A 10,386-nucleotide genomic window follows, 5' to 3' on the forward strand; every position below is an offset into this window, starting at 1 on the left:
TAGGAGCTCAAGGTTTTCATTTCAATTTGCAACAGACTTCGCTCAGCGTTTACAAGATGCTTTCCAAACACGGCTTTTCCACACCTACTTATTCAACAGAAGAAATAGTACAGCTGGGGAGGATCTGGAGACGCTGGAACCCCACGTGCCATTGGTGAGAGTGTAGAATAGTGCGGCCACCATGGAGAAAGGTGTGGAGGTTCCTCAGAAAAGCTGACATCGAATTTCTCCACGACCAGCCATCCCACCTCTGGATGCACATCCAGAAGAATTTACAGCAGGATCTCGAGGAGGTATTTGCATGGCCACGTTCAAGAGGCAGAAGCCACCCAAATGCACCTGGACAGACGGATGGTATTAGGTGCAGTGGCGTGTTATCCCACCTTAAAAAGGAAGGAAATTGGATACAGGTAACTCCATGGATGAACTTCGAGGACACTGTGCTCAATGGAATAAGCCAGCCACAGGAGGGCAAATACCGTGTGATTCCACTCACATGAAGGATGTAAAGCGTTCAGATCACAGGACCAGAAAGCAGAAAGCTAGTTGCCAAGGAACGGGGCTGGGGGAGAGGAGAAAGAATGAGTCTTTAATGGGGACAGAGTTTCAGTTTCGCGAAAGGTGAAAATGTTCTGGACATGGTTGCACGGCAATGTGAATGTACTTAACGCTGCTGAACCTACATGAATCTACATCATGCAAAACACCCCAAAGGAAAAGTCACCGCTAAAAAAGAAAGAATGAAACTTAATCTCCGAGAAAGGCACCGTGTGAACCTCCGTCTGCAGTGGAAGGTTTTACGTGACACACACGCTCCTTGGTGAGGAGATGCTGTCGAGCTGGGGGCTGCTGGGTGGGGTGGGGGAGGGCAGCCGCGGGGAGGAGGTCTGCCCAGCGGGGTGGGCTCTGGGTGGGACAGGGGACTGTTTAACTGGTGGGGCCGGGGTAGGTGGCATCCTGCGGAAGAGTTTGTGATGACTGCTGTGTGGTTTCTTGCACACACGGTGGAACCATGTTTTCCGAAGTTGGCCTTGGGGCAGCATGGGGGTGGCCCGGGGCGGGGTGGAGGCTGGAAAGAGGGAGACCCAGGTGAGTACCTTGCCTCCCCCCAGCCCTCGTGCCCCCAGATGAAGAGGTAAACTTCATCAGCAATTTGCAGTCCACTTAACTGCATGCCTTCTACATGCCAGGCATGACACTGGGTGCTGGGGGTACAAAAATAGACCCCGTCTCTTCTCTCAAGGGAGTTCCGGCCTCAGAAGGGAAACACACATGTAAAGGTGGCACGTGTGGGTGTGACAGGGAACCGTGCTCCGTGCAGATAGAGCCTCAAAATGTGCCACCTAATCCCCCCCCGCGCAGGCGCTGGAAAAATCCAACTCCATAAAATGCCTGTAAATCATGGGACAGAAACACAGGGAGCCATCAGCTTAGAAGGGACTTCTAAGACCATGAAAGCAGTTAACGCCCTGAACGGGAGAGGATGAGGTCAGTCAGATGCGCTGGGAGTGGGGGCAGGAAACGGCGAGCAGAGGGCCCTGAGCGACGCGGAAGTGCTAGGATGTGGGCACCGCGTGATTTCTGACACCGATAGCAAAGGCAGCCCTGGGAGGGCCGGCCCCCAGTGGGCGGGATGCAGACGCCCTGGGCTTGGGGCCCTGCTGCTGCCCCAGCTGTGTGGTGTTGGGGCCTCAGTTTAAGGTGGGAAGGCTGATGGCACCCGCCCTCAGCCGCGCCTGGCACACTGCAGACGCCCGCTGAGCTGGCCTTGCGCTTTGCGTTGCCTTTCAGCCGACAGGGTGCTCTTGTGTATGTCATTTCACTTGAGGTTCCCAGCAAACTAAGAGTAACAATTATTGGTTGAGAACTGACAGATGACCCGTTGAGAAGGGTATTATCATCCACGTTTGCAGGTGAAAAAACAAAGGGGTGACCAAGGGCCCCCACCTACACAAAACCCATCGTGCCGCACCGTTGTTTGAAAGCAGTCTGTCTGGCCCACGTGTGGTGTTGGGGCCTCAGTTACTCATCTGTAAGGTGGGAAGGCTGATGGCACCCGCCCTCAGCCGCGCCTGGCACACTGCAGACGCCCGCTGAGCTGGCCTTGCGCTTTGCGTTGCCTTTCAGCCGACAGGGTGCTCTTGTGTATGTCATTTCACTTGAGGTTCCCAGCAAACTAAGAGTAACAATTATTGGTTGAGAACTGACAGATGACCCGTTGAGAAGGGTATTATCATCCACGTTTGCAGGTGAAAAAACAAAGGGGTGACCAAGGGCCCCCACCTACACAAAACCCATCGTGCCGCACCGTTGTTTGAAAGCAGTCTGTCTGGCCCCGAAGCCCCTTCCCGCTCTTGCCCGTGTGCTGTGTTTCCATCCGTCCGTCAGGCCTCCAGCAAGTATTAACCAAGCACCTGTGCGCCAGGCAGTGGTCCGGGTACCAGGAGTACAGTGGAGAACAATGCAGGCTTTAGGGAGCTTACCTTTTACTGGGGGAGACAGATGACAAGCAAAGTATCTTAGGTGGTGATAAATGCTGTGGGGAAAATAAACTGGGAGAGAAGACTGGGCAGTTTTCGGTGGGATGTCGGGGAAGCCCTTGGGGGAGGGAACAGCAGGCCCTGAGGAGGGGAGCCAGGTTCAGGAAGCGGGCAGCCGTCAGGGTCAGAGCTGAATGTGTGTGTGTGGGGGAGATATGGTGTGTGTTTTGGGGGGGGTCTTCAAGGACCTGGGCTTTGTCCCCCGTGGGTAGCTTGGGGCAGGGGCCTGAGTGGTCCGATGTCTGGGGGGTTTAGCACCATCACTCTGGCCGCTTTGGTGAGACTCGTGGAGGGGGCGGGGTGGGGGCGCAGAGGGGCTTCTGCAGTGACCCAGCTCGAGGTGGCCGAGGCCACCACAGCTCCATGGGGAGCTATGGGGAGCCATGGGGAGCGGCAGGTTCTGGACACGTGCTGAGGGGAGGGTCCGGATTTGCAGACGCGTCAGAGGTGGGACGTGAGGCAGAAGAGTGACCTCTGAACAGATGGGACGTGTGGACTTGTGCCCATTGTACAGATGGGCACGTGGGGTGGAAGAGGCCCAGAGGCTGGCTCCAGCTCATTTGGCTGGAAAGTCGGTCAAGCTAGGACATTTGCCAGGGGCTTTCTCTCCGATTCCTTTGCTGGTCCCTGGAGACGCGGCGTCTCTCCCGCCCAGGCCCCCCGCTCTACCCCACCGAACGGGCTCACAGCACAGGGACCACCTCGTTTCTGTGGCTCAGGACACGCTGACCCGAGGGACCCAAACGCTCTCTTGAGGCCCCTCGGCCGGAGCTCTTTTCCAGGCGTTCGTGATGCGGTCAGACACCCGTCCAGCATGTGAGGTTCACGTCTGTTTCCAGATAACTCTACCCTCTGCCTCCCGTAAAGGTTCAGCCTTTTTTTGACAGAATCCTTTTTTCATTAAACTCCTGTGAACTCTGGGTTTGCACGTTATCACCTGGCTTTTTTCCCCTTTACTGATTTTTGTAGCAACTCCAGACGAGGTAGTAAAGAATTCTCCTGGGAAACGCAGTTCGGAGGGTCTTTAGGGACAGCGTGGTTTCTGACTCCACTGTGGGGAGGGGCCCAGGTGTTTGACTTTCCTGAGCGCAGCAGTCCCGCTGAGACGGGAGGAGGGATGCTCGGGGCTCATCGCGGCCTTCGGTGCTCTGGGCCCTGACAGACCAGGCCCGCTGTTACTCACCGTGCTAGTGGGTGCAGTGCTGGGTCAGCTGCCTCGATTAGAGGAGGGTTGCAGCCTTACCGTTACCTCCCTGCTAGCCTGATGAGAAAGGCTCGTGCCTTTACCGCAAGTGCGTTTGCCTCCTCTGGGCTTTCTCCCCACCCCCCAGACGCAACCCAGCAACAGTCAGGTGACCTCGTGTCCTCTGCCTGAGAGCGCTGTGACCACAGCGCAGGGCAGGAGTGGCCGCACGGAGCCTGAGGATGGACACGGACACGGACACACACACCCATGGGAGGTGTGCATCGAGCGAGGCAGGGCCGGAGTGAGGGTAGGAGGAGAGCCCTGAGGGCCTGGTGTGCAGAGCTGGGAGCCCGGTCCTGGGACGGACAGGTGTCTGCAGGGCACCCGAACGTGGCTCGTCCAGAGGGGATGGGCTGGGAATGTAAGAGGCACATCAGATGTTGAAGACTCAGTACAAAATAAAGACTAGGAAATATCTCACTTTAAAAAATAAAACGAAACACAAATTTAAAATAAAAGAAAATATCTCATTTTTAAAAAACAGATTCCTCAGTTTAGAAAGTAGACCCGTCCCCCGAGGGTAAAGTTACTAGAAATCCCGACTCTCAGGCCCTTGAAGGAAGCAGGACGCACGGAGCTATCCCACTAGCATCCAGCTCGGCCTTCACCCTCCTGCCCCACCGGCTCCTCCCCAGACTCCCTTTCTGGAAAGTTCTCCCAGTAATTCGGCAGTTTCCGAATCATCGTTGATTTCCCCCTTTGTTGCTGCCACACCAGCTGGACGTGCGGGTCCTCGCACTGCGCTTCCGGCGGCCGGTTCCGTGTTGTGGCACGGTGAGCCCTCCCGATCCAGCTGGCCCGCCTTCCCCGCGGTCTCCTGGGCACAGCGCCCACCCCGCCCGCCGCGTGCTGAGGCCAAGGCGCGCTCCTTCAGCCCAGCCACGACCGCGCTCGCTGCCATCACCATGGTGGGTCCTCTGAGCGAGTCCCAGCCACGGACCAAGGATGCTGGGAACGTGACACACATCATCCCACCTAATTCTCCAAAAAGAAAGAAACTACCGTTTACAGCGGAAGCGCGTGGAGCTGGGAGAGTCTGACTTACCTGGTTCCGGTCCCCGCCCGCAAGGGGCGGGGCTACGGGTCAGACCGGGCCTCAGTCACTCGAACGCCTGGTGTCTTTCTGCGGTGCCAGGGGGCCTCTGTTCAAACCTGCCACTCCCTTGCTCAGGCCCTGCGAGAGCAGCCCCGGTGCTTGCCCTAACCCTTAGGCTTGCCTTCCGGTCCCATCCTTTGTCAGATGTTCTCGTGCCCAAGGCCAGCCACACTGCGTCCTCAGGCAAGAGCCAGGTGCCTGCGCCATGGGGCCTTGGCCTCCTCACAGCGGACGTTCAATGACAGACGAGCCTTGGTGAGGGGCCTACTGTCCCAGCAGGAGACCTGAGTGCCAGGTGGTCCGTCCAAAATGCCACAGCCGTCCTCATAAGGGCTCTCTCTTATTTTGGTAAAGGTGCCAGCTAACTGCTCATCCTGACACTGAGTCCTGGCCCTTCGCTCTGTGACAACTAGGAAGCACGGTGCACGGCTTCACTCACGGTACCGTCAGCACCTTCTGATTTTAGCAGCACCTCACTGTGCCTTGCGGGGAAACGACGGAAGCAGGACACTTTTTAAAAGAAGGATTGTATCAATATTTTCCACTTTCGTTTCCTCCTCAAGCTTACTGACACATGAGTTAGAGACATTATCTGGATCTTGTATATCCACTGGGGAGCACAAATTTCCAACGAGATCACACATCGTTCGCTCAGTATCCTGACTCGCAAAATAACCCTGTGCGTCACCGTTGGCGGTAGTCTCTGAAATTCCCCTTTCTCACCGACAGGGACACCCAACCCCGGCTCTCCTTAGCCTCAACTGCTACCTTTGGATTACTAGATCAGTAGACATTTTCTAATGGTCTCTTATTCTGGGTTAGATACAAATGATTACTTTCCCCTGAGGGCATGTTCTCAGAGGTCATAGGTTTTGTGGTTATATTTTTGACATTAGCTGTGTCCTTTAAACTGCACCGTCTCTCTCTCTCTCTCTCTCTCAGTTTCTTCTGATGGCGGTGCGGAGTCATCTGCCCTAGCGGATGACAATGGCAGCGAGGAGGACTACAGCTATGAAGACCTCTGTCGGGCCAACCCCCGGTACCTGCAGCCGGGCGGGGAGCAGCTGGCCATCAACGAGGTACTGGGCTTAATTCCACACGGCAGCAGCCAGCGCAGGAGGCCCGGTTTTCAGGGTCCGGAACCCACTCGTACTTTGCTCTCTTGATTATTTCTTAGTGAACATATGCTAAAACCTAGAAATCTGGTTAGAAAGCCAGTATGGTTTTCTTGCATTTTCAAGGTTGATTTATGTGATTTAGTGTTGCAGGTAACTAAAGACATCCCTCCCGGTCAGAGCGGCCATCCTTATGCGTGGAGAGGGCGTCTCAGTTCAGGATATGCCTTCCCTACATTTGTTATAATAAATCTAGGCGGGGAACGTTAGTTACCGTCCGCATTTTAGCAAACACTCTGCGAGACTGAGGCTGAACGACTTGCTAGCAGACGGCAGAGCTGAACTTAACCACGTGTTCCTCACCACGGATCTGGGCTTCTCCCCGCCGCTCTGCATCTTTAGGCCTTTTTACAGAAGTCTTTCCAGAAGGCGCCTCTAGCCTTTGGAGCTCGTGAACAGAGCACGTGGAGTGTAACTTCTCTGGCAACATCACCAGTTGTTGCTATAGGATCCACGGTGTCCCCATGACATCCCGGGAGCTGAGTGGTTGCACGGCCCTCAGCCCCTACAGCCGGCTTACAGACGAGCTTAAGTTACCTGCTGAATATCTAGACGTCATGCTGTGTTCTCTTTAATTGCAGTAAACAACACAGTGAGATGCAGAGTCCGCTAAGATTGTGAGGAAAGAACGGAGAGCAGGTTCTGGGTGACGCGTGAGGGGCTTGCAGGAAAGGGTGTGCCGACCTTTGACGGCTCGGCTCCAGGACGTCTAGTTTGGCTGCTCAGAAGCCCTTTCCAGGGCGAAGCGTCCAGATAGTCACACTTGCTGGATGACCGATTCCCAGATGAGTGGACCTGGGGGTTCCTTTAAGAGCACAGGAGGGGTGCCCGCCCGGTACTTCTCCCCATCCCTGTCGTGTGACGTCACACGCTGAGCATCGGCTGAGCGCCATCGGCGTGAACACTCGGGGGCCGGGCGAGCTCAGGGTCCCCGCGCTCCGCGCTGAGCGCCCGCCTCTGCATTCCAGCTGATCAGCGATGGCAGCGTGGTCTGCGCTGAGGCCCTGTGGGACCACGTGACCATGGACGAGCAGGAGCTGGGCTTCAAGGCCGGGGACGTCATCCAGGTCCTGGAAGCCTCCCACAAGGACTGGTGGTGGGGCCGCAGCGCAGACAGGGAGGCCTGGTTCCCCGCCAGCTTCGTCCGAGTGAGTGTCTTCCTGCCTCTGGGGGCTCAGGGGCAAGAGCCACTGTCCCCTCGACATCCTTTGAACCAGACCTCCTAGAGGCTGGGGTGTGGGAAGGGAGAATTCCCACCGGGGTGAGCGGGGCGGCTGGCGCCGCCGCTGCGTTTGCGATGCTCAGCTCGGCCGTGCGTGCCCGGCGCGCCCCTCCCCCGCTACCCTCCTCACCGTCCCCAGGGAGTGGAAACCGGGGGCGGGCCGGGTGCCGCCCCGCTGACCTGTGCCCTGCGTGTGACCGCAGCTGCGGGTCAACCAGGAGGAGCTGGCGGAGGGCTCCAGCGGCACCCCGGGCGAGGAGCCGGCGGAGGACGCGGGCCGGGGCCGCCACAAGCACCCTGAGAGCAAGCAGCAGATGCGGACCAACGTCATCCAGGAGATCATGGACACCGAGCGGGTGTACATCAAGCACCTCCGGGACATCTGTGAGGTGAGCTTGGGGGCCTCGTGGCACCGCGTGCCGTGCCGTGTGGCCGCTCCGCGCCCAGCCAGACCCTCTGCGCACGCGTGTTCCTGGAGCCCCGTCGCCACCCCCGCCTGTGGCCCCTGTACAGGCCACTCGCTCACCAGATGCTGGTCCACCCCGGGCAGCGTGAGCGGCCGGCCGTCTTCAGGGTGAGATGCGGCGACCTCCTTGCGGGACTTAGCTGCCACGGGTACTCAGAGGCAGTGACATTCAGGGGAGGCAGCACCTGTGAGTGAGACCCAGCTGACTGCGAAGAACCGAAGGTTTGTCACCGTCCACCAGCCACTGCCTCTCATCTCTGGCGCACAGCGAGACCCCGGGTCATGCAGATGTGGGCATCTGGCGACGTCCCGGGCTCTGTCCTGCAGGGTCTGAGGTCCCGCTCAGCAGCCAAGTCTCTCCCCTGTGGTGTTTTCAATTCTGTGGATTCTGTAGAGCGTTTCCCTAGACTGTCGTGCGCCCCGCGGGTCACCCTGGCGTCCTGGCCGTGAGTGCTGGTGCCTGCGCCTTCCGTGCAGCTGCGAGAGTCCAGTAGGAGGCAGGCCCCCCGCCCCCGCCCTGCTGACCCCCAGATGAGGACCCCCCGGCTTGGGCGTATTTGTGGCAGCCGTCTTGTTCTGTGTGAACCTGCGGTTGAGGGAGTTCCTCTGAAGTGGCATTTTAGGGAAACAGTCACTGCTGATACCTGTTGAGCACGACCGTGCCCTTCACCGGCTTAACTCGACCCCATGACACTCACGCGCCCCACTCATGACACTCACGGACCCCATGACACTCACGCGCCCCCATTACGGATGAGGAAGCCCAGACGTAAACCAGACCTGCTGGCCTATAGCCTGTTAAAATTCATCCCCAGGAGTCAGTGGTCTGTGTTTTACCGTATAGTCAGTTCAGTCTGTGTAATTACACGGTGCCCATCTGGGCATAATTGTTACACGTTTTTATGGCCTTTCCTTCCTACCCCCGTATCCTACCCAAGCCGCGTACAAGCAGGGCATTGGGTGTAGAGAATTAGTGGTGCGCCGATTAGGCCTCAGATTAGATGTCTACGGATCTGTGTTGTTTTCTGTAGAAACTGGGTGATGGTGGAACCCTCGGCTAAGCCGTTCTTGGCTCTGGGCCGTGACAGTGAGCGTTGCTCCCTGAGCGGCTCAGCCAGCGATGGCGTCTGTATTGGATAGGCCTTCTCGGCTGTGAAATGCACTTAGGAATGAGAGAATGGTTATCTTAAGAGTTTAGAAGAAGTGTGACAGTACCAATTTTTGAGCTCTAATATTTGAAACCAAGCCTCACTTTCCTATTTTGTAGGGCTACATTCGACAGTGTCGCAAGCACACGGCGATGTTCACGGTCGCACAGCTCGCCACCATTTTTGGAAACATTGAAGATATTTACAAATTCCAAAGAAAGTTCCTGAAAGACCTTGAGAAACAGTACAATCAAGAGGAACCTCACCTGAGTGAAATAGGGTCCTGCTTTCTTGAACATGTACGTCGCCCTCCACTTCTTACTGATAGCGTCCGGCTAACTCATTTTGAAATGTTTCTCGCTGAAGCGCAGGGGTCCTTTTTGTTTTGCTCCACTTTGTTTCATTTCTTCCTTTGTTCGCTAGATTAATTTCCTGCAGGACGGGGGCTAAGGGGACTGCTGTACGTGGTTGGTCTTTATCTGAGTGCCCCGAGTCCATTACTTCAAAATCTTTTCAGTTTTATGCAGTTTCGACTTAGGGGTTGTATTTGGGGTAGTTTCTAGTAGTACCTACCAGGTGTCTATTATATTAATAGACAGTGTTAATCGCTGTGTTCAGGGCTGTATGCCAGCTCCTGTACTGCTGTGCTGCAGGTATGATTATTTTCCCCATGTTCCAGATGCAGGAGCCAGGCTTCACCCAGAGTAAGTGACGCAGCGTCACACATGAGTAATTGGCAGAAGTGGATTCAGGCCAGAGGCGTGCGGCTCTGGGACCCAAGCCTGTACCTGCCTCAGAACAGTCTCCGGATGCTGGGCTGAGCTCGCTCACTGGTGACTGACTGTCACTTTTTAATACAACAGATTTCAGAGCAAGAAGATTCCATCCCCAGCCAGAATGGTCAGGGCGCAGTACCGGTGGTGCTAACACCAGTGACCGGGCTAGTGTAGCACTCGCTCCTCTGGGCCCAGCAGCGTTACAGTGGCTGTGGAATGGGGGCCGGGCCGATCCTCGGGTGGACTATCTTTAAACGGCTGGAGATGCTGTTGCTGGTGGCCGTCCCCAGCTGGAGGGGTGGGCCCGTGACGGCTCTGGGCCTGTTTGGGGCTTCGTAGGAGAACTGTTTGGCCAGAGCAGGAGGTTCACGGGAACAAGTCGTAGGAGAGAAGCTTCCAGGTCAGCCAAGGTGAGGCTGCAGAGTGGCACGCGGATCTTGCTGTGGAGGACAGGAGAGCCTAGCTTGGGGACAGAGGTGTCACTGCTTCTGGGGAAACAGGGAGGTGGGCCTGGGCGAGGGTGACAGCATCAGGGATGCAGAAGGAGGGGTTTGGCTGGAGAGATGGTGAGCCAGAGGACAGCCAGGTATAAACTGGGGTAGGACCCAGGCCGAAGACACCGCAGCTGCGGGCAGGTGGACCTGTGTGAAGGAGGCGGCCTTGGGGCTGAGGAGCCTCAGGGGGCTGGGAGGGGCCCCCTGGGAAGCCCGGGGGGTG

The 10,386-nt window shown here is 56.8% G+C and overlaps 1 protein-coding gene across 7 annotated transcripts in view; it reads left to right on the forward strand.

Annotated features, from left to right (window-relative positions):
* The window catches only part of SPATA13 (spermatogenesis associated 13), a 50,206-nt gene that overhangs the window by 27,491 nt on the left and 12,329 nt on the right, over positions 1 to 10,386 (forward strand). For all 7 annotated transcript variants that reach the window (XR_003004447.1, XM_024754375.1, XM_024754479.1 and 4 more), the window contains 4 exons: positions 5,825 to 5,961; positions 7,026 to 7,205; positions 7,483 to 7,668; positions 9,013 to 9,192. Coding sequence is in view for 6 of the 7 variants with exons in the window: in XM_024754375.1 (XP_024610143.1) it covers positions 5,825 to 5,961; positions 7,026 to 7,205; positions 7,483 to 7,668; positions 9,013 to 9,192 (683 nt within the window). In the remaining variant the exon portion in view is untranslated. The remainder of the gene's footprint in view (positions 1 to 5,824; positions 5,962 to 7,025; positions 7,206 to 7,482; positions 7,669 to 9,012; positions 9,193 to 10,386) is intronic.

The sequence above is a fragment of the Neophocaena asiaeorientalis genome, unplaced genomic scaffold (genome assembly GCF_003031525.2).
Source record: "Neophocaena asiaeorientalis asiaeorientalis breed wild unplaced genomic scaffold, Neophocaena_asiaeorientalis_V1.1 scaffold443, whole genome shotgun sequence".
NCBI classification, from domain to species: domain Eukaryota; kingdom Metazoa; phylum Chordata; class Mammalia; order Artiodactyla; family Phocoenidae; genus Neophocaena; species Neophocaena asiaeorientalis.